The sequence below is a fragment of the Anomaloglossus baeobatrachus genome, chromosome 4 (assembly GCF_048569485.1).
Source record: "Anomaloglossus baeobatrachus isolate aAnoBae1 chromosome 4, aAnoBae1.hap1, whole genome shotgun sequence".
Taxonomy (NCBI): Eukaryota; Metazoa; Chordata; class Amphibia; order Anura; family Aromobatidae; genus Anomaloglossus; species Anomaloglossus baeobatrachus.
In genome coordinates, this window is record NC_134356.1 from 656124847 (window position 1) to 656149271 (window position 24425).

Here is a 24425-nt window from a genome sequence, read left to right on the forward strand (position 1 = left end):
ACATATTACTGGAATCAAAGTCTCTGCCCCTACATTATGCTGCTCGCAGACTAGATGGCAAAAAACTGGTTTCAGATTCCCTTTAAGTTGTATGCATTAAGCTCTTAAGCTCCACCTAGTGGTGACTGCAGGTAGATAGAATATTATTATATAGCTCTGTGTCTCTGCTAGGTATTTGGAGCCGTATATCAGAATAGTGACTGTCATTGTCACGAGTGCATCGCAGCATGTTGGAGTGTATTTAATTCCATCACGTTCTCAAGGGGTTAAGGTTCATTTCTATCCTGCAGTGATCTAATAGGTAGTTGTAAGCTCAGATGCAGCCACTCTCTTCTCCTCACTCCTCCCTATGCTGGCTATAGCTCATACCTATACTGTCCATGTTAAAGGAGTTTGTTTCTGCATAACTGTGGTGTCAATTCTGTTCCAGCTATGACGTTCCTGCTGAAGAAACGTAGGAGTGCTTTTTGCTGTGTCTTTCCACACCCGTTTGTCTTACCTTCCTCGTATTGTTTTATTGCAGTGGTGAGACTAGCGTCTTGCTGGCTTTCACTAGTTAGAGTGAGGACAGGACCAGTGCGGGCCTAGGCATGTGTCACGGCAGGGGAAGAAGACTATACCTGCCGTATAGGAAAAAACACAAGAAGGGGAAAGGAATGCCTTGTAGCTAGGGAAATGGGGAAAGTGGTGACCGCTGACAACAACCTGCAGCTCACCCTCACTGCCCTCACCAGCCCTATACAGGTTCTGCACCTATCGCCGAGCAGGAATACCTGGGGCCCTCGCTCACCCTGGCAAATGGGCCCTAAGTAGGGCTGGAGGGTATGAGCTCTTCGTCAACACCACTATTACTTAAGGGAGACACAAGGGAACAACAATGCAGGGGAGACACAACTGCAATCACCAGAGCCCTGGTAAATAGCAAAGACAAACACTTATGTGATGCCCTGGACTAGCCAGGTAGTCACAGGTAGACCCCCTGCACAAACACCAGCCCCTAATAAGGTGACAGCAGCCAACCTACAAAACCTTGTCACCTCTCTGTGTTCAATGGTCACACCAGGGGGCGGAGCCAGTGGGTTGGCCACGCCCACCGAGCAGTCCAGAGGGCCTGAGACAGGAAACAAACAGCAGTGTGTGAGAGGCAGTACAGTGAAGTGGAGTGGAGTTCAAGTGCAGACCTGTGTCCAGGTCTGCCACAGTCTAACACCAGGTGTCTGGGTTGGAGCCCAGTCACCTCTGGCAAGGAGGCAGATGGTGGTTGCCGCCTGCAGGAGCCGGGAAGGCAGCTGGTGGAACCGTAAGGGACCGGAACAGGGTAGTGGCCCGCCGGAATCGAACCGGGGAGCCAACTGGAAACCGGAGCACCAGGAGGGGTACTCAGACCCAGAGCGAGGTCCAGAAGGCACTGGACCACGTCGAATTCACTGATTGAGGTCTGGACCTTAGGTCCTTTCCCATCCCAAGACCCAAAAGACGGCAAAAGCCCACCGAGGGGGATAGAAAGCCACTGCACAGGCAGAGAGATCCCACGGGCCAGCGCCTGTGGGCAAACGGGTTCCCCGACACACATCAAGCCTGGGAGCGGACTACCGTTGCTGAAGCATAGGCAGTCAAGTTCTACAAAGAGGTGCAGGAGAAAGGCGGGAACCACCAACCTGAGAAAGGGGCAAAGCGCAGCCGGCTGCGGGCACCGACCACCATCCTTTTTGGTTTACCAGAGACTCCGGTGTATCTGTCATAGTGAGTACAACAGTGCCCTCGGGCCGCGCACCACACCACACCATCTTGCCCGCACCTCACAACCACCGGGCCCCGGGACCATCACCCCCTGCCTACGGAGGGGTCAATACCAGGCTGCATAACACCATCCCCGGGAGCCTAGTTAATGGCAGCGGTGGTGCCCACATTCACCACAACCCGTGGGTGGCGTTTAGAACTTTCACCTTTAAACTCCACGGCCTCGGCCGTGAACCTTCCCCACCGAAATCCCTACACGTAGCGCGAACTCCCTTTCAGAACGACGTGACCCCCGGGTCCGGGAGGAGCTCGTGCCACCCACCGACGAGCACGGACCCGAGCGGCTCGGCAGCCGGCCGAGCCCCGGGGTGGTACACTTACCTGAGCTGCCGCAACCACAGGAGTCTGGAGCAACAGGAGACGACCTCTCCACAGCTCAGCAGGAAGCAAACTATAAGCTGCACCGAATCCACCCCAGGGTAAGGTTAATAAAGGAAGTGAGAGGCTGGCAACTGAGAGGAAAAACTGATAGTTCTTCAGGGTCATAGAGTACGCAGCTGCAGAAACAGGGAACGGGCCAATAACAACACGTGCTGCCAGTCCCTGGGATTTTCTAGAACTCACTGCCACTGGATTGTCAGCTGGCCATGACATATTCAAGACAAAATGTGACGGTGTATTGGGGAATGACCCGTCTAGGGAGTACAGGGATCAGCCTTAAGTGATTATTAGGAGGTGACCTTGTTCCCCTCTCCCTAGGGCCAGGACCTTCTGTTATTGCTACCCTGGTGTTCCCTTTGTGTTGCACCACTCACCGGGAGTCCTCTTGTACTGGGCCTGATACGTGCAGTCACATCGTGACGGTTATAAAGAAACTGATCAGACCTGAACTGTGAACTAATACACATAGAAAATAAATTAGAAAAAAAGAAATTAGTGCCTAAGGGTGGGTATTGACCTATACAATGTGAAGGGGGTAATGGGGCCGGGCTCTGATAACCTTATTGATATTAATAGAATGGGGGGTTCAGTAGTCAAGGATTAGAGGCCACTTGAGTAGTATAAGGTTATTTACGACCGTTCAATAAAAGAGACTAATGGTGAAATTTTGTATTTTGCTTTTCTTATGTGTTGTTATGTACAGTATATATTTTTTATGTTTTATATCTGCATTGCTATGATCTTAGTGTGACCAATCTTATTTATCTTTCAGCAGAAACCCAGGGAGGAATCAGGGAGGTACAGCAGGTCGTACACCTCCTCCAGCACCCTGGGGGCAGAACTCCGCCGGGGGCGAAGACGGCCATCCTCTACCCTTCAGGTCCCACCCTGGAGGCCCGGAGAGAGGGCGCGCTCGCCAGATTATGACAGCATGCAGAGGCCGACCACTCTGCCCCTGAGGATCCCCCCACGCATCTCCATCACTCATGCGGATTGTGACAGGTAGGGGGCAAACGCCTAATTTCTCTATCATTGTGGAATGAAAATATATTACTGCTTCCATTGTATTTTAAAGGGATTGGCCCTGATAATTTTTTTTTCCTTAAATAGCGGCTTTATTACAAAAACAGCACCGCACCTGTCCATAGGCTCTATCAGGGAATTGCATCTCAGCTGTATTGAAGTAATGGGAGCTTGCCTGTAATACCACCCATAGCCTGCAGACAGGTGGGGCGCTATTTTTGAAAAAATAAGCCTTTTTTTAATACTGGACAAATTATTTCAGCAAAAGATTCTTAAAAGGTATTCCCCAGCTGAGAATGAAGAGCAAGAAAAATGGAGGATCCAGCACTTGCTTCATCAGCCAACCTGCACCTCTGATCCTTTTGGTGCAATATGATGGTATCTATGATGAGGGCTCTATAAATAATTAGAATTATTACAAGTTATCACCTATGCCTAGAATAACTTGCAGATCAGAGGGGGTCTCAGTGGTAGGACCCCCCACCAATCCTAATTGAGCTCCTAAATGCCCCTCTAAATGGACTGGTGGCTGCGCCTGTATGCAACTGCTTATATGAGTCTATGGGCTACCATGGAGTGGAGTCGGAGGTATACATGTATGGCCATTGCTTAATTTAGAGGGGCATTTGAGCCTCATTCTTGAGATAAGTGGGGTTCTCAGTGGTAGGACTCCCACCAATCCCAAAGGGACTCTTAAATGCCCCTCTAAATGGAGCGGTGGTTGCTCCTGTATGCAACTGCTCACATGGGTCTCTGGGCTACTAAAGAGTGCAGTTGGAGGTGTACATGCTTGGCCATTGTTCAATTTAGAGGGGCATTTATGAGCCCCTTTCTTGAGATCAGTGAATTCTCAGTTGTAGGAATCCCCCCCCCACCAATTCCAACGGGGCTTTTCAATGCCTCTGTAAATGGATTAGTGGCTGCGCCTGGGTCTATGGACTACCAAGCAGTGCAGTCGGAGGTGTACATGATCCATTTAGAGGGGCATGTATGAGCCACATTCTTGAGATCAGTGAGGGTCTCAGCGGTAGGACCCCCACCAATTCCAAATGGACTTTTAAATGCCCCTCTAAATGGAATGGTGGCTACTCCTGTAAGCGACTGTTCACATGGGTCTATGGGCTACCATGGAGCGGAGTCCGGAGGTGTACATATATGGCCATTGCTTAATTTAGAGGGGCATTTGAGCCCCATTCTTGAGATCAGTGGGGTTCTCAGTGGTAGAACTCCCACCAATCCCAAAGGGACTCTTAAATGCCCCTCTAAATGGAGCGGGGGCTGCTCTTGTATGCAACTACTCACAATGGTCTATGGGTTACTAAAGAGTAGAGTTGGAGAGGTGTACATGCTTGGCCATTTATCAATTTAGAGGGGGATTTATGAGCTCCTTTCTTGAGATCAGTGGGGTCTCCCTTGTAGAACCAATTCCAACGGAGCTTTTAAATGCCTCTCTAAATTGATTAGTAGCTGCGCCTGGGTCTATGGACTACTAAGCAGTGCAGTCGGAGGTGTACATGATCCATTTAGAGGGGCATAGATGAGCCCCATTCTTGAGATCAGTGAGGGTCTCAGTGGTAGGACCTTCACCAATCCCAAAGGGACTCCTAAATACCCCTTTAAATGGAGCGTTGGCTGCTCCTGTATGCGACTGCTCACATCGGTCTATGGGCTACTAAGGAGTGGAGTTGGAGGTGTACATGCGTGACCATTGCTCAGTTCAGAGGGGTATTTTTGAGCCCCATTCTTGAGACCAGTGTGGGTCTCAGTGGTAAGACCCCACCAATCCTAAAAGAGCTCCTAAATGCCCCTCTAAATGGAGTGCTGGCTGCGCTTGTATGCGACTGCTCCCATGGGTCTATGGACTACCAAGGAGTGGAGTCGGAGGTGTACATGCTCCATTTAGAGGGGCATTTATGAGCCCCATTCTTGAGATCAGGGGGGTTTCAGTGGTAAGACCCTCCCCACCAATCCCAATGGGTCTCCTAAATGCCCCTCTAAATGGCTCAGTGGCTGCACTTGTATGCCACTACTCACATGGGTGTATGGGCTACCAAGGAGATGTACACATGTGGCCACCGCTCTATTTAGAGGGGCATTTAAGAGCCCCATTCTTGAGACCAGTGTGGGTCTCAGTGGTAGGTTTTGCTGAGTTTTTCCAACATTTTTTGCGGCATTTTTTGGTAAATAAACCAAACTTTATTGAACATGTATTGTAGAAAAATCACACGTAATCCACAGCCAAAAATGCAGCAAACCTTGCCAGGAGAGCAGGTTTTGGCTGCAGAAAAAACATGCTACATGTGAACATGGCTCAAGAGGTGGTATATTCACCTAGAAGGTTGGACATGGATTTTGCCGATCTTAATATCTATCCGCCACTGACATTAGAAGAAAGAGGATATAAGAATGCCGGGCTTCTCTGCAGGGAATATTACTGCCTTTCCATGAAAAATAAACAGGCGAGCTCGACTGAGCTGAGCGTGCATGTTTATAGCTATTTGGACTCCCTATGGAGATCCCTTATAACAGTGGAAGCGATGGACATTGTATGACTTTATGTTAACTTACATAATGTTACTATTAGAGACAATCGAATATTTGGAAAATCAAATTTGCTAAATTTCTTACAAAATTTGTATTTGGAACGAATCACAAGTTCTGCAAAGCCTCCGATTGCCATGAAAAGTGTGTAACACTGTCAGGCTACCACCAGGGGGAGCTGGAGCCCTGCAGGAAAAGACACTACACAGAGCTGAATCAGCCTGGAGGTGGACACACAGTGTGTGCTGGAGCACTGCCCTGCAGAGTCAGCTAGGATACAGAGGCCACGGGGCGTGCGGGGGATGGTCAGGCAGGCCAGGTCATACACAGTACGGTGAGAAGGAAGACTGGAGGAATGAGCAAAAGCAGGGTCGAGGTCAGTAGCAGAGGAAGCAACCGAGTGGGGAGGTAGGAGAAGGGGGAACGACTGGGGCTTTTGGGGGAAGGAAGGAGGTGGGAGGGGACACAGACAGAGCACAGGGGAAGGACGGATTGGGAAACACAGGACCAGCAATCACAGGAAAAGCAGTGCTAAGCTTATAGCCGGCACTGGATCACCAGAGATGACAGAATTTAAAGCATTCAAGTGAGGCCCGAGAGAAGGCTCCGCCCCCCAGCTATGTGGACGGGGAGGTGGAACCATGACAAACACTCTGCGGCCTCCTAGGACTGTATCCATCCCCTTCCCAAGCCTTTAACGCAAACACAACCTTAGTAATGTCAACGTCACCTCACTAGGAGCGGGGTTGGGTAAACGCACGGCCTCCGCTCCTCACTGCAGAGCTGTCACACACTGTCTGTACAGTTTAGTCAGTGTTTGGCTATGTGCACACACTGCGTCTTTTTGACGCTGCGTTTTTGTGCGTTTTTGGCCGCTAAAAACGCACAAAAACGCACCTGCGTCGAAAAAACACGGCAAAAAACGCACGCGTTTTGCCGCGATTTGGTGCGTTTTTTTGCTGCGTTTTGCTGCGTTTTTGCTCACTGCGTCTTTATGCGTTTTTTATCAGTGAACAAAAAAAAAGGTCTGATGTAATTTCCTTCTTCAATGTGTTCTTCATTCTCCACTAATGTATGCAGAAGAGCAGACAGCTGCAGAACTACAAGGCTCAGCATATTCCATCCAATAGTGTATGCAGGAGAGCAGACAGCAGCTGCAGAACTACAAGGCTCAGCATGCTCCATCCAGGACTATATGCTTGAGGGAGAGTCAGGGGGAGCAGACCTACAAGGCTCAGCATCCTCCTTCCAGGACTGTATGCAGGATTTCTTTGCCCCCCCAAACAAAAAAAATGACGTGGCCTTCGCCATATTTTTGTATACTAGCCGGGTACAGCAGGCAGGTACGGGCTGCCCCCAACCCCCAGCTGCCTATTTGTACCCGGCTGGGAACCAAAAATATAGGGAAGCCCTTTTTTTTAAATTATTTCATGAATTTCATGAAATAATTTTAAAAAAAAATGACGTGAGCTTCGCCCCATTTTTGAGTCCAGCCGGGTACAACTAGGCAGCTGGGGATTGGAATCCACAGTGCAGGGTGCCCATGCTTTCTGGGCACCCCCGCTGTGAATTGCAGTCCCGCAGCCACCCCAGAAAATGGCGCTTTCATAGAAGCGCCATCTTCTGGCGCTGTATCCAACTCTTCCAGCTGCCCTGATGCTGGGTGGCTAGCTAGGTAATAATGGAGTTAGGGCTAGCTGTATATTATCAGCTAGCCCTAAGCCCGAAATTCATGGTGTCATGCCAATATTAGACATGGCCACCATGAATTTCTAGTAAAGATAAAAATAAAACACAACACACAGAAAAATATTTTTATTAGAAATAAAACACAACACAATTAGTGACTCCATCTTTATTGAAATAAAGAACCCCCCCTCCGCAGTAATCCTGGGTCAGGGTCCCGCGCCGTCCAATCAGGATCCAATATCATCTGATCGGTTTGCTGGAAGGCAAAGCGATCAGATGATGTGTCAGGATCAAGTGCCTGAATCACATGACACAGCAGCTGATTGTATAAAAGCCGATTATACAATCAGCAGATGCATCCGTGCAAAAAAAAATAAAAAAAATAATACTCACTTATGTGCTGATTACCGGCAGCTCCCGGAGCGATGGGGCGGGAGTCTGATCCTGTCCGATCGCTGCAGCAGCTGCCGGTAATCAGGGATGAAGTCTCCTGACGCATCCGCTGATACCGGCCGGGCGCCCGCGTCACCGCGATACTTACGATCACCTGATGCGTCAGGTGACTGCATCAGGTGATCCATCGCCAGGTCCTGCATCCATCGGAGGGTTCCCGGCCGTCTGCACACAGCCAGAGCGGGGGTGGCGATACCGTGAGAGGAGATGGGAGCGGGCATGGCACCGGGAGGCTGCAGACAGGTGAGTATAACTTTTTTTTTTTTTTCTACTGTTAACTTTTGTTTTCGCAGCCGCTTCCACCTCCTGCCTGTACATGGCGCCGCACGACAGCATACATGCACAGGACGGGAGGTGGAAGCGGCGGTGACGGTACCGGGAGGATTCACGCTTCTGTATATACTGACAGAAGGAATCCTCTTCCTGTACACGTCACTTTACTACCCACCTCCTGCGTTTATAGCTGCGTTTTTGGTCTTAGAAACGCACCAAAACGCACCAAAACGCAGCTATTTGCGTTTCTCATTGCGTCTTTCAACATCCCATTGAACTCAATGGATGAAAAGCGCAGTGAAAAACGCGGGAATAATTGACATGCTGCGTTTTTGTGGCACCACAAAAACGCAGCTGAAAAAAAACAGATGTGTGTGACAGCAAAAATGAAAACTCATAGACTTTGCTGGGGAAGCAAAGTCATGCAGTTGTGAGGCCAAAAACGCACCCGAAAAACGCGCAAAAACGCCGCGAAAAACGCACTGTGTGCACATAGCCTTTCATGGCTTTCTCTCCCTATTGCCAGGTCCAGTGAATTTCCTAAAATTCAGCATAAGTTTTTCTTCATGACAAACCTGTACAGACCTGCGTATATGTTATGGTCACGATGAAGCAATGTCAGTATGACATGGATATAGACATGATGATTATGTACCCGTGTGCTGCACAAATCATCACACGGGGAGGCGGCTTTAATATATGTAAGTTGTTGTGTACCGGGTTTTGCAAATATTATTTTCAGCTTGGAGAAAGCCCCTATGAGTGGCCAAAACGTCGTCATTATGTGTGTAGGGTAATATACATTTCTACGGTATGTGGATGACCCAGTTCTGACTTTTTTCCTTTAGTTTGTATCTGGTCACACCCGGTACTCTCTCTGGAATGGAGGTGTAATATCACAGTTCTAATATAGAGTGGGACACTGTGCTTGAAACTCTCTTAAAGGGGTTTTCTCATCTTACTAATCCTAATGTGAATATTATTACTTTAATTACATTAAACACTACTACCATCTTTATCATCTTCCCTTTGCTCTACCCCACATCCCCATGTTTGTTTGCAGTTTATTTATGTGCAGCATGGTGGCTCAGTGGTTGGCGCTGTCTGATGGGCTCAGTGGTTATCACTGTCCAGTTGGGTTAGTGGTTGGCACTGTCTGGTGTCTCAGTGGTTGGCACTGTCTGGTGTCTCAGTGGTTGGCACTGTCTGGTGTCTCAGTGGTTGGCACTGTCTGGTGTCTCAGTGGTTGGCACTGTCTGGTGTCTCAGTGGTTGGCACTGTCTGGTGTCTCAGTGGTTGGCACTGTCTGGTGTCTCAGTGGTTGGCACTGTCTGGTGGCTCAGTGATTGGCACTGTCTGGTGGCTCAGTAGTTGGCACTGTCTGGTTGCTAGATTTAGCGCTATCCAGTGGCTCAGTGGTTGGTGCTGTCTGGTGGCTCAGTAGTTGGCACTGTCTGGTGGCTCAGTAGTTGGCACTGTCTGGTGACTCAGTGGTTGGCGCTGGGTGGTGGCTCAGTGGTAGGCACTGTCTGGTGGCTCAGTGGTAGGCACTGTCTGGTGGCTTAGTGGTTGGCACTGTGTAGTGGCTCAGCGGTTGGCACTGTGTGGTGGCTCAGCGGTTTGTACTGTCTAGTGGCTAAATGGTTGGCGCTCTCTAGTTGTCCGATATAGAGCTGTCCGGTGGCTCAGTGGTTGGCGCTGTCCGGTGGCTCAATGGTTGGCGCTGTCCGATGACTTAGTGGTTGGCGCTGTGTGGGGGCTCAGTGGTTGGCGCTGTGTGGGGGCTCAGTGGTTGGCGCTGTGTGGGGGCTCAGTGGTTGGCGCTGTGTGGGGGCTCAGTGGTTGGCGCTGTGTGGGGCCTCAGTGGTTGGCGCTGTCTGGGGGCTCAGTGGTTGGCACTGTTGCTTTGTAGCACTGGGATTCTGGGTTTGAATTCCACTAAGGGCAACATCTGAAAGGCATTTCTATGTTCTCCCCATGTTTGTGTGGATTTCCTCCCACACTCCAAAGACATTTACTGATAGGCAACTTAGTTTGCGAGGGGGACAGTGCTGATAATCTCTGTAAAGTGCTGAGGAATATAACGGTGACCATATAATTGATGCATAATAATAATAATTAATAATACCCCCACTGCGGGCGCTTATACCCAATCTTTATTGGTCACAAGAAATGCTCAGCCAATCACTTGCTGAGGTGGGTCACTACTGTAGTCAGTGATTGGCTGAGCAGGCATTTCTGGTATGTGAATGTGAGACCAGAAAGTAGAGACCAGCGGGGAACAGGCAGGCGTCAGATATCAGCGCAGAATTTCTTATTTCTTCTTATACCTTTTTTTTAAACTAGTAGTTTTGAACAATGGCTTTTTATCTTCTGGACAATCGTCACATGGCATGAAAATCGGAGAGAGTGGAATGCAATGTTTTACCGCATTCCACTCGGACCAATATTAGCCTGTGTGTCAGCACCCATGATCGATTATTTTCTCAGCCCTAATCGGACCGAGAAAAGAGTCGCTGCATGCTGCGGGTGCAATGCGTTCCTTCTTTCTCTCGCACCCATTCAAGTCTATGGGGCGAGAGAAAAATCGCACTGCACTCGCGGTACACCAGTGTTATGTGAGTGCAGGGCAAGAATGGCAATAGCCGGCAACGCAGGAGAGAGGGAGATAAATCCCTCCCTCTTCTCCTCAGTGCTAGCCCGCCCCTCGCAGCTGAGGTCCGATCGCATGACACTCGCATGACACTCTGCTGCTGCTGTGCTGCCAGCGTGAGCCGAGTGTCATGCGAGGATCGCAGTAGATCCCCGTGTGGCCCCGGCCTAATCAGAATAATCCTGGTGAGCTAGGGTGACTTAGCTATTCATATATTTTATTCTTAGTGGTAATACCCCTGAAACTATAGAGTAGTGAGAGTGTCCCTGGTGCTCTAGAGTAGTGTTTCTCTAGGTCACACGTCAATCTTCAAATATAACGAACAGGTTAGTTATTTTCCGGATGTACTTAGCGTTCAACAGTTCAGCTCATCAGGAATTATCATACTGAAATAATTAAGAAATGAGAGTTCAGAAATACTGCCCCGAAGGCATTAACACATTAATATCAGCCTAGTGAAGGGGTTATTAGTGGGCTAGTGGTCATAGTGGTTAATGATGACATTCCTCTTGGTCTAGGGTAGTGAAAGTGAAGCATTCCTGGTGTGCAGTGGGCTATTTAGCTGCCCAATCTATAATGAAGCCTAATGAGCTTGTGGCACTGAATTATCCCCTACAGTGCTGGCCAAAAGTATTGGCACCCCTGCAATTTTGTCAGAGAATACTCAGTTTCTTCCTGAAAATGATTGCAATCACAAATTCTTTGGTATTATTATCTTCACTTAATTTGTCTTCAATGTAAGAAAAAAAAAATTGTCATAAAGCCAAATTAGATATAATTCCACACCAAACATAAAAAAGGTGGACAAAAGTATTGGCACTGTTTGAAAAATCCTGTGATGCTTCTCTAATTTGTGTAATTAACAACACCTGTAACTTACCTGTGGCACATAACAGGTGCTGGCAATAACTAGATCACACTTGCAGCCAGTTGACATGGATTAAAGTTGACTCAACCTCTGTCCTGTGTCCTTGTGTGCACCACATTGAGCATGGAGAAAAGAAAGAAGACCAAAGAACTGTCTGAGGACTTGAGAATCCAAATTGTGAGGAAGCATGAGCAATCCCAAGGCTACAAGTCCATCTCCAAAGACCTGAAAGTTCCTGTGTCTACGGTGCGCAGTGTCATCAAGAAGTGTAAAGCCCATGGCACTGTGGCTAACCTCCCTAGATGTGGAAGGGAAAAGAACAATTGACGAGAGATTTCAAAGCAAGATTGTGCGGATGGTGGATAAAGAACCTCGACTAACATCCAAACAGGTTCAAGCTGCCCTGCAGTCCGAGGGTACAACAGTGTCAACCCGTACTATCCGTCGGCGTCTGAATGAAAAGGGACTGTATGGTAGGATACCCAGGAAGACCCCACTTCTTACCCTGAGACATAAAAAAGCCAGGCTGGAGTTTGCCAAAACTTTCCTGAGAAAGCCTAAAACGTTTTGGAAGAATGTTCTCTGGTCAGATGAGACAAAAGTAGAGCTTTTTGGGAAAAGCCATCAACATAGAGTTTACAGGAAAAAAAAAGAGGCATTCAAAGAAAAGAACACGGTCCCTACAGTCAAACATGGTGGAGGTTCCTTGATGTTTTGGGGTTGCTTTGCTGCCTCTGGCACTGGACTGCTTGACCGTGTGCATCGCATTATGAAGTCTAAAGACTAGCAACAAATTTCGCAGCATAATGTAGGGCCCAGTGTGAGAAAGCTGGGTCTCCCTCAGAGGTCATGGGTCTTCCAGCAGGACAATGACCCAAAACACTTCAAAAAGCACTAGAAAATGGTTTGAGAGAAAGCACTGGAGACTACTAAAGTGGCCAGCAATGAGTCCAGACCTGAACCCCATAGAACACCTGTGGAGAGATCTCACAATGGCAGTTTGGAGAAGACCCCCTTCAAATCTCAGGAACCTTGAGCAGTTTGCCAAAGAAGAATGGTCTAAAATTCCAGCAGAGCATTGTAAGAAACTCATTGATGGTTACCGGAAGCGGTTGTTCGCAGTTATTTTGGCTAAAGGTTGTGCCACCAAGTATTAGGCTAAGGGTGCCAATACTTTTGTCTGGCCCATTTTTGGAGTTTTGTGTGAAAAGATCAATGATTTGATTTTTGTTTCATTCTCTCTTGTGTTTTTTCATTGTAAGCAAAATAAATGAAGATAATAATACCAAAGAATTTGCAATCATTTTCAGGAAGAAACTGAGTATTATCTGACAGAATTGCAGGGGTGCCAATACTTTTGGCCAGAACTGTATATCTGCCACTATAAAGAAAAAGGATGAGGAGGAGGATGAGAGCTTTCACAGTAAACACATCTTTTGAAGAGGACTTTTTAGATAATATTATTTCAACAAGATAAGAGATAAAAATTGGGAAAGGTCAAGAATGAAATAACATAGGTCCAGTTTATACAGAGCATAGCAAGGCCGGCGGGAATTATTGGGGCAGATACGTCCGATGTTACTTATAAGATCTTCAAACACGACACGGCGTCCCAAATTATTATGGAAATGCATAGCGCATTGTCTGCATGAAGATGATCTTGCTGATCAGGTCACGGTTCTTCTTTTTAGGCCATGTAAGAAAGTGGTCAGTAAGAAAATCTATATATTTTGTCGAGGTCATTTTCACACATTCAGGAACCCTAAAGGGACCTAACAGCTCTCTCCCCACGATTCCAGCCAAAACATGACTCCGCCACCTCCTTGGTGATGTCACACCCTTGTTAGGACATGGTCGCCATCCACCATCGATCTACTACTTAATCCATCTGGACCATCCAGGGTTGTTCGGCACTCATCAGTAACCACTGTTTCAAAATGAGTCTTCATGTATGTCTGGGTGGGCGAACTATAATAATAATAATAATAATAATAATAATAATAAAGTTTTATTTCTATAGCGCCAACATATTTCACAGCACTTTACAATTCAGAGGGGACATGTACAGACAATTGGAGACAATACAAAGAAAACCCAAAAATTAAGATACCAAGAGGAGTGAGGGCCCTGCTCGTAAGCTTACAGTCTATGGGGAAATAGGGGAGGCACAAAAGGTGAATGGGGGAGAAAAGCTTGTTATATATGGTCCGGCCATCGATTTAAAAGGGTATTCAAAACCAGCTGCATGAACCAGTCATTGGCCAGAATTTATACCGGTACAGGGGATAAGAATTGGAACTGTAGATTTATGCACAACTGCAAGACTCTGAGGATCTTAAACCTTGAGGTTCATGGACTCTGGAGGCTCCAGAAGCTTTGCATACCTGTTTGCTGCTTTGTGATGGTATTTTAGCAGCTGTTATATCAATCTGATCAGTTTGTCTGACAGAAACCTTCCTCATTATGCTTTTATCTGCACAAACCCATCTGTGCTTTTTATCAGCCACAAATGTCTTAACAGTACAATGATCACGCTTAGGTTTTTGTGCATTATGTAATGTTTTCATACCTTGTGCAATGTCTTGGACAATCTGACGCGTTTTAACAGCAGAGAGATCCTTTTTCTTTCCCATATTGTCACGACCTGTCATAGAGGTATCACGGCCAGCTGAGAATCCAGTGGCAGCGAGTGCTAGAAGATCACAGAGATTGGCAGCACGTGTTGTTATCTGGCAGTTCCCTGTTTCTGTAGTAGGCGAACTCTATGACCCTGTGAAACTATCCTCCTGCCACTCAGTTGCTATCCTCTGACTTCCTTTTTTAACCTCACCCTGGGGTGCTTTATAGCTTGTTTCTTGCTGAGGTCTTGAAAAGTCGTGTTGTTTTGTTGCTCGAAAGACTTCTGTGGTTGCTGCTGCTCAGATAAGTGTTGTCTTTTGCGATCTACCTGGGCTCTGTTGACTGCAGTTGTGGTTCCCCTGTATTATTCCCTTGTGTCTTCCTTTAGTGTTAGTGGTGTTGACTAGCACTCATACCCGCCATCCTTACTCAGGGCCCATTTGCCAGGGGAAGACCGGGCCCCAGGTATCCAGCCCAGTGAGGGTGAGCTGCAGGTTAGTGTCAGGGGTCACCACTTCCCCCTTTCCCTAACTATAAGGCATTCCTTCCCCCTTCCTGTGTGTTGTCCTATATGGCTGGTATAGCCTCTCTCCCCTGCCATGACACATATTGTTTGAAACCCTTGGAATGTGGAACTTCCTTAAGGACTTTTACTTTTATTGGGCCGATGGGGAAAACTAATAATCACAAAAGTTTGAGATTGATTTCCGTGATCCAAAGAGCCTGAGACACAAGACCATCCATGAGATTATTTGAACAACCAAAAATATACATCTTTATGACACTTAAATCCAACATGTACATTAATTTGGAAAGCGGTGTATAGACATTATAATCTATATGCTGTAACAGGTTGCCAACTACTGCATGGATGGGTCGGCAGCAGTTGTAGCCACTAATAGACCAACTACAGGGAATCCCGATTCAAGGGAACCTCTAACCCTCATTGGGAAACATTTCAACCAATCAATAATGTAGCTCCGGCCTTCAAAGTCAGTGAAAGACCCAACTGATGTCACAGAAGGTAATTGTAATGCATGGACTTTGGAAAGGAACGACGTGAGGCAATACACACAACAAACAAAGGGTACATTGGGAACACTTTAACAATGATAGCCCTGGTGCTGGGAGAGGGATGATGGGCACCTCCTGCACTCAACTGCATCTGTGCCCTGCACTTCTAGCCAGTCTCTATTGTTGTGAATGTCTGTTATGCTTTTGCTGCTGAGAGGCTCCCTCTTGTGGCCAGGAATGGTTTGGACATAGACCAGGTGTGTTGAGCAATGGGCATTTCCATTGCTAACACTCTGCCTATTTAAACCCTGGTCTGATAGCACGCTATGCCGGATGTCAGTTGTTCTTTGTTCACCAGCCTGCTTCATCCTGCTCCAGACCACATCTACCCCAGATAAGTGCTTGGCTCTTTATTTGTTGTTTGGTTCTTTTTGCTCTTATCTGAGTTTGTCCTTTACTGTGGTTATTGTCAGTTTATTTGCATGCAGGGATCTTCCCTCTCAGTTGCTTAGCTGGGAAGCTCCCTGCAGCTATGTTTGGAGTATTGCTCCTATACGTCCATGTGTTTGTGGCTTGTTGAATTTGTAATGGTTCCTGCTTTCTGTTCATTGGTATGACAAGAGTGCCTGGTATAGGGCGGAGTTCAGATCTAGTGATCTGAGGACTTTTTGTACTATCAGGTATTTGGATTTTTGTAGGGTTTTTCTCTGGCCACCATCAGTCCCTTTCCTATCCTGTCCTATTTAGTCAGTAGGGCCTCACCTTTTGCTAATCCTAGCATCTATCTGTGTATTGTGTTTTCCTATATCACCGCAGTCTTTGAATGTGGGGGGCTTGCTATTCTTTATCTATTTTCTGAGGCAGAGAGTTATTCATCTTTCCTTCCTTTTAGGATAGCTAGTTCTCCGGCTGGGTTCGCGGTACACAGGATGTTAGTTCACCCCTCGGCTACTTCTTTTGTTGATAGTTAGTAAGGGGATGGCGGGCAGATTAGTTGCCAATGCTCTTGTCACCTTTTACCAATGATTTATGGTGGTCTTCCATGGTTCCGGATCATAACACCCTATACAGGTTCCGCATCTGTCGCCGAGCAGGATACCTGAAGCCCTCAGAGACCCTGTGATAACCCTGGATAGTGAGCATGCAGGTGAGGATCACTAGTCCCACTGCTGCACTAATACAAGAAAGGAAGGGACGACAGACAGGGGAAACAAAGGATAAAGCCCAGCTTCATGGCTGCAGTCAGACACCAGGTCTGCAGCCTACACCGCTTCACACAAGAAGGTTTCCAGTAGCTCTTACCATCTCCAGGCCTAGCTTCAGAATGAATCAGAATAACCGGCGCCCTCTACTGGGAGATGTGACCATGTATAGAGGAAGGGAGTGGTCATCAACCAAAAGCACCTGAGGGCAGCAGTCAGAAGCTGCTGGAAAGCAAAACTGACATTTAACTCTTTCAGCACCAAAGGAAAGGGAATTATGTTTAATATGAATAGTCTCAGATGACAAAGAGAGACTCCAGCTCAGGTCTTGTCACAAGTCTTTAGATGCAGAGAGACGGCCATGACAGGAATTATATCAGTGTTGTTAGCTTGAAGATAGAAGGCACTGCCATAGAATATAGGCGTATCTCTCACTGTGGAGGTCGGCCCTGCAAATAAAGAATAATCATCCTAATATATAGCGGAAGTCTGCATTTTTTCATCCTACGTGTAGTGGAGCGTCCTTCCTGGTAATCGCACATAGTCCTCATAGATTTGAGCCAATATTTTACTATTTGGACGGCCGTGCATCTGATTGGATAATTCTACATTTGTCCTGGTAGGGCACTACTTCCCCTCGCAGATTTGGGGTGCCAGGAACTGGACTGGGGGGGTAACTCAGGTCATGAGTGCTTCACACCACAGCCATGATGCAGCAGGGCATGTATATTACTTGTTTATCTTGTATGTATCTGTGGCGCCCCTGAGGCTTCAGTCGCCACAGGGTACTGCATCTCACTTAAGGTGCAGTACTCATCCCGGGCAAGGAAGAGGTTAATTGCTGGTGTTCACCACATTCACACACCACACAAAGTCAGGTGCTTTCCCACTGGGATTGGCCTAGGGTAGACAGGGGGATGGCCATCACGAGGCATGGGACTTTCCCGGTCACTAGGACAACCACCTGGGGGGGCGAGCACCACTTGGGGAAAAGGAAGGAGCATCTTCACACTTGAAGATTTTTACCCCAGGCACAGCTTGGGGTAAGGAGCACAGTCAGGACCTCGGTCCAGGCATTTTCTACCTTACACTTCTAGGAGCACCACAGGACTCGCGGCTTGGAGCAGGCAGCTCAGCTCGGGCTCTCTACAGATACAGGGGATTCCAGGGTCTGCGGAGAGTGTAGGAAATACCCGCAGTCCATTCCATATTCCATACTCTGGATTGGAGGGACCCCAACCAGAAAGGACACACAGTGGGAACACCGGCGGTGACCTCCGAATTATCCGGGATCGTCTGGGGCCCATCACGGCAGAGACCGCTACTCCAAGGGTGACAACTGGACTGTGAGTAAAAGACTTGGAACCGCAATCACTGTGTCAGCCCATCATTGCCGGCGCCACCGCCCCGTGCTCCGGCGCCAACGTCCACTACCACCCCCATCATCCTCCCCTAGGGCCTCGCTCTACCTGTGGGGAGCCGAACCATCCGAGCTGCGACACCATCCACCCCAGAGGACAGCACCCGCAGCGGCGGCTAATCCCCGGCCGTGCACCACAGGTGGGGTCACGAAGGCACTAATCCCAACTTCCTCCTTCACTTCATCCCCCTTTTCGTGGACACCTCGGGGCCACGAAGCCGGGCCAGGCCACCGGTGACATCCCCCAAGACCTCCCTCAATCATCGGTCCGGTGACAAGTAAAACCCCTGCCCCGTGGGGTGCTCCATATCACTGCATTGACGTGATTGTAGCTGATGATTATATATTTTTTGATATCTTGTACAGTTTTACATTTTGTCTTTTTCATGTAGATAACCTGTGTTATCTCACTTCGAGTGCCCTTGTGTGTGCACCTAATGAACCTAATTATTTTTGCATCTTTGAATCCATCGTTGCACAACCTGCTCTGGTTGCCCGCAGTCATCGCCCAGCCGGCCCAGGCAGCCAGCATACATGAAACCAAACAGCCGGTGAAATCTTGCTTCATTTGTCAAGAGAAAAAAGTACCGTGGGCACTATGCAGTTTCTGAGAAGTGCAAATAACCAGTGTTTCTTTGCTCTTATACACGGCATTGCGCTGTGCCTGTGAGTGCACCAGGACTCCAGGCAATAAAGTAGTAACTGTAATCACATAGTTAGTGTTTTATATTCTAAAATGTCAAAATATATATATATATACACATATATATATATATATATATATATATATATATCTTTGATATCTCTATTTACCGACACCGCTACCCCTTCGTGCACAGTAATGGTTACACTCTCTTTGATTTTCAGTGTTACAAACTTGGACCTTACCTCGTTTTTTGATAAGGTGTTGTAAGGGGGCCACTGGCGGTAGTTATGGGTGAGGGCTTCACTAGCCCCAGCATGCTACAGACAATGATGGTAGAGCGGGTGTGCAGGGTTTACCTGGTCGCAGCGGTACTTCTGGGTCAAAAGCTAGCTTTTCATTGTCTAGTTCCAACTGTGTGGGTTATTGTAACACTCGCCACCAGAGATGTTACTGCAGCGAGCAAAATTGGACCCATTGAACCACAGGGAGACCCCGGGCTACCCTTTAGTGGCGTAAAGACAGGGACTGTGGCAGCCGACCCCCAAGGCATGGGAGAACACAGGAGCAGACAGGCTGAGTCTCGAGTGTAGACAGGGACCACCAAGGTAGCTTTGGGCAGACAGCACAGGCAGGACAAACAGGCAGAGACACTAGCACCAACAGGGCAGGATGGACAGGCAGAGTCACTAACTACCAAGGCTGGGACCACTGGAGTAGCGGAGGCCAGGACAGACACAGTCACTAGCATACCTCCCAACTTTTGAAGAAAGGAAAGAGGGACAAAGTATGACCATGCCCCTAGCCACATCCATTTGGCAGTAAGGGTCATTCAGCAGATGCTCCAGACTGTTCATTCAAAAAAACATACCGCAAACACGCAATAATCAGAGAAGATTGTTATTGCGCTCGTGGTGCGGACACCTGCAGAAAAACCGCAGCATTTGCGCTACGTGTGAACACAGACTCAGCAATACATTTTTATTTCATTTTTTATGGGTTTTAACAAAGAAAAATGATAAATTGCGACAATTTTTTACGCCATTTACCGATTCCTATAAATAATCTTATCGCTGCGTTGTTCGGGTCGTTACGATTACAGGGACACCAAATATGTCCATCTTATTTGCTGATTTGTGATGTTTATTATTTTATAAAAAAGTGTAATAAAATTACATTATTCTTTTTTTTTTTATTGTTTTTAGTAATTTTATTAGAAGAAAAAAAAAATCCTCTTTCCATCTCCCTCTAGAATATAGGACACAGAGACCCTGCTCTGTACAATGGAGCTCTGTGTCCTATGTAATCTCCTGTGTAATCAGAGGCTTCATTGTAGATTTATTTATGTAAAATCCTTCTGACATCATCAATCCTATTGGCTCAACAGCTAGAGCAGCTAGGAAAGCTAGGAGGCTGCTGGGCACATGTTTGAAAGTTGCTGGTTTGAATCCTAGGTGGTGAAAATAAAGATTTTTTTTTTTATAAATATAGTTGTATTTTTTTCTCATTTCTTTATAGTAGTTTTATGGGTACAAATGAATCTGACTCTTTCCTTCACCTACAAAGAGATGCAGTATTTCTCTATCTATTATCTATCTTCTATCTATCTATCTATCTATCCATCTATCCATGTATCTACTTTATCTATTATATATCTATCCCTCTGTCTATTATTTATCTAATTTATATCTATCATGTATCTATCTATTTATTTATCTATCTATCTATCTATCTATCTCTCTACCTATCTATCTATCCATCTATCCATCTTTCTATCTATCCCTCTCTCTATCTATCTCTCTATCTATCTCTCGCTATCTCTCTATCTATCTATCTCTCTCTCTCTATCTCTCTCTATGTGTCCATCTATCCATCATCTTTGTAGCTGAATAATCTGCTTCTGGTTTCTCTAATGCAATTGTGACGCCCTGGGCAAGCCAGGGGTCACAGGTCACAACACCACACGTACCCCACATTCCCTGCAGGAACACCAAGGCTAACCCAAAATCCTTGTTGCCTTCCTCCAGGGGCTGATGTCCACACCAGGGGGTGGGCCAGGCGGTTGGCTCTGCCCACCGAGGAGTACACAGCCCTGGAGGCGGGAGAACCAGGCAGTTCAAGCTAGGGGAGTGAAGTAGAAGGGAGTAGTAGAGGAGCTTGTAAGAGGAGTTAAAGTGGAAAACGAAGTGACAGTTGAGCAAGCCTGAAGCTGGTCCGGGTGTGTGCCCCGGACTGAGACAGCAAGGTCAGCAGACGGCGGTGATAGTCTGCAGGGGGACTGCTCGGAGGTTGCTGGAAGGACCGCGGACGGGTGGTGACCCGGCGGTACCGGAGCAGTATACGAAGAACAGTCAGCACCAGGGCAGGGGCCTTTCGGATCCCGGCAAGGCTAGGAGTCGCCATAATTTGCCAAATCCGTCAGTGAAGGGGACGTCTGTCTCCTAACAACCAAGTCCCGATTGAAGGCAACCGTCCAACCGATAAGGGGAGACACCGCCACCGCCAAGGCACCAGTTTCCCAGGGCCAGCGCCTGCGGGCAAAAGTAGAGCTCCTTCGGCCCAGCTTGAAGCCGAGGAGTGGGTAACCGGTGGGAACCCATAGCTACCAAAGAGACTTTCATAGGTGCAGGGAAGAGACTGTCACCGCTAACTGCAGGGAACATCAGCACCGTGAACCGTCCGAGGGACCCGTCCAACCAGCCGTTTGTTTACCGAGAACTGTGTCGTGTTTACTGGCTGAGTGAGTACCTCCGTGCCGTGCGGCACAGCGCTGCCCCTGCGCCCCTGCACCTCCACAGGCCCCATACCCGCCTGTCCACCATCCCAACCCCATCAGTGGGCCCCGGGATCACCAACGGCTACCCACGGAGGGGCAACACAACAACTGGCTGCTCCACACCATCACTCCCGGTATCCCCAGCCAGAGCAGCGGTGGTGTACATTCAATCACCACAACCGTGGGTGGCGTCACGGACAATAAACCATCCCAAAACCCAATCCCCTTTCACTCACGGGCGAGGAGCGCCGCTCGAGTCCCCGGGATCCGGCCCATCGCTCGAGCCACCGAGCAGCGGCAGGCCGCAGCAGCCGCGGCAGCCGGACCCGAGCAGTAGAGGGAGAGCGCGGCGTCCTCCTCCTCCGCCCGCGACACAATACAGAGCGCAAGATTACCAAATGATCTCACGAGTTCGAGTCCCGGCCGTCCCGGTAAATCAGAGCACTGAGGGGAGGAGCCGGGACATCAGCTGTGAGTCACGGGACTGAGGGGCAGTCCTGCAGAATCCGGGACGGTTGGGAGGTATGCACTAGTACCAATAAGGCAGGATGGACTGGTAGCAGGTACAGGCAGACAGGAATGACAGGGGGACCTGACAACTAGCTAGCTAAACAGAACACAACTAACTAACTGAACTTAAGGCGTTGATCAGGCACTTCCCCTAGTGAGAGAGTGCACTAAGTACCCAGTGCCTCTCAGTGACAGGCTGAGAGGCAGTTCCTGGGAGTGATTTGCTGGCCCTTTAAGAAAAGGGCAGCAGCACACACGCACGCCCTAGGAGCACTCACAGAGGACCTGTGACACACACACAGTCTCTGGGAGGGGAAAGCAGGAACAAGCCACATGTCGGACCACAGGGATGCTGGGCAGTGTAGAGAGATCCGGCGGAGGCGGTGAGTGAGAGCACGTCCCTGTGGGAGGGGGAACCAAGAAGTGCAGGAACGCTAGCCCTACAGTTATTAAAGACTACTCCACAATGGTTAAAAGCTGCTCATAATTTACTTGTAACAAATTTCAAACACCATTCACATTGCAAATAACTGGTTTCACTCTTGGTTCCCCATAAGGCATTAACACTGTAGTACAGACCAATTCTTCCGTTACAATTGTAGACAAGTTCACACCGGCTACCAATGACGGTGGGGGTGGTTTGGTGCTTTGCTGTCCTTGGATATCCAACCACACAGGTCCATGTGTATCACTGTGGGTAGACTACCCTATACAGCTATTCTACTACTTCGGGATTACTCCTCAAGTAAGTCAGCACTGTTCACATTAGCCTTCTTTGATGGAGGGGCGCGCTTTGGTCCCTCAATTCGCCTGCAAGAAGCTTAAGCTACAATCCAGTCACGGTCACCTTTGCTTCCTCCTACCCATTACTTACTTCTGCTTTGGTTCATTTCCTCCATACCACACTACCAACTGAACTCTAACTCTTAACGCCCCAAAATCAGAAAATCCCCAACATTATATCCCCTTCACTGTGGGCCAACTTCTCTAGTTAACCCTGTCAGCCCTGTCACTATACCTGAAACCTAAGCTTCCCCTTCTAACTAGGGAACCCAGGACTGGTGACATCTCAAGGTGGCCGGTAGTGCAGCACTCCTAGCCACACACGGGAAACTTAAATATCTTATTGTCACTACACATACACATAAACTACTACTATTGTCACTACACACAGTATACAGTCTTATAAAAAAACATTGACTCTTTCAAGGGGGTGCAGGTCACAGGTCACTCTCCTACAGTGCCACCATCAATTTTGCTCCACTCTACCCTGATCGCGGAACTCATGGCCTCATCCAAACTTTACTCCTTGTCCAACCACTGGTTGAAGTCACAATAGAGTGGATAGGAAGTCGGAAATCCATACATACATTGATTCTGCCACCCTGATGCTGGAGCTAAGCCCAGGAGACCCGATCGACAAGTATACAGAGGAGTATTACCATGCAGGTTTACACATGGGGCACGTGGCAGATACATCTCTGTCTCGGGCGCCTACGCTATGACCACACTTTCCACACCGGTCGATAGTCTCATTTCACCTCTACTGTTTCTGATCTGCCTCTGCTCAATACTCATTAAGGTTTCTCAAGGGCCAGTGCATATCATTAACACTCAGGAGTGGCCCCTTACAACCTCAGGCCTATTTACAATTGATTTCCAAGCAAATTATGTTAAAGAGACTTTTTTTGTGCAAATGTCGACAGATCATTAACACTCTGGCAGGCCTCTGGCAGGCAAAGTGTATTGGAATTTAACTCCAAAGCGTAAAATACACGATGAGATATACTAAAGACCATCAGTCATCCACTCACTTATGGCGGCATGGATCCTCAGTAGTAATGTTCTTCATTTTCTATCAACACTCTTTGTAGTCCTTTTCTCTATGTAGCAGACAGTATTCCAGGACTATCATTTCCATCGTATTGAAGAACAATAATTGCACCTTCTTTTGGTTCTCTTGTCTTATAAGCGAAGCGTGGTTGTATAACTTGTGTGGCGTACACATGGTACTCTTCTAGATCTGCTAGCTCAAAATAGTGTCCACGTATACCATTACTTGACTCTGTTACAGGTGTGTCACATGTGACAGACAGTCATGTGGTTTCCGGTTGTAGCAGGTCACAGCGTTTGGCTGCACACAATGCTCCCTGACTTTGCATTGCTCCTGCTGTCAGTATTCATTGGTATAGGTAGCTTTCCTGCAGGATTCATCTCTCACCCTTTTGGACCCAGCAGGATCTTGCCTTTCACCCAGCTGCTGATCATCAGTATTCCCTTGGTGTTTAACTACCCCTTCCTTCTTTGCACTGGTGCTGGTGATATTTTTCAGTTCCTTCAAGCCTTCAAGCCTTGGTTGCAAGCAGGTAGCTTGTACTCATCTGTGGTATCGTTGCTGAAAACTTTGCTAAACGTCTACCTGAGTCATCTAATGATAAGGGTACTTTCACACTTGCGTTTATTTCCTTCCGTTACAATCCGCCCTTTTGGAAAACAGCGGAATCCGTTAACGGATTCCGCTGTTTCCCATAGACTTGTATGGGTGACGGATTGTACCAAA

General features: G+C 47.8%; 1 protein-coding gene across 1 annotated transcript in view; it reads left to right on the forward strand.

The window, feature by feature from the left end:
• PDE4A (phosphodiesterase 4A) overlaps positions 1 to 24425 on the forward strand; it is a 1076361-nt gene that overhangs the window by 417727 nt on the left and 634209 nt on the right. Inside the window, exon 3 of the mRNA XM_075346506.1 lies at positions 2954 to 3183. Within this exon, the coding sequence (XP_075202621.1) occupies positions 2954 to 3183 (230 nt within the window). The remainder of the gene's footprint in view (positions 1 to 2953; positions 3184 to 24425) is intronic.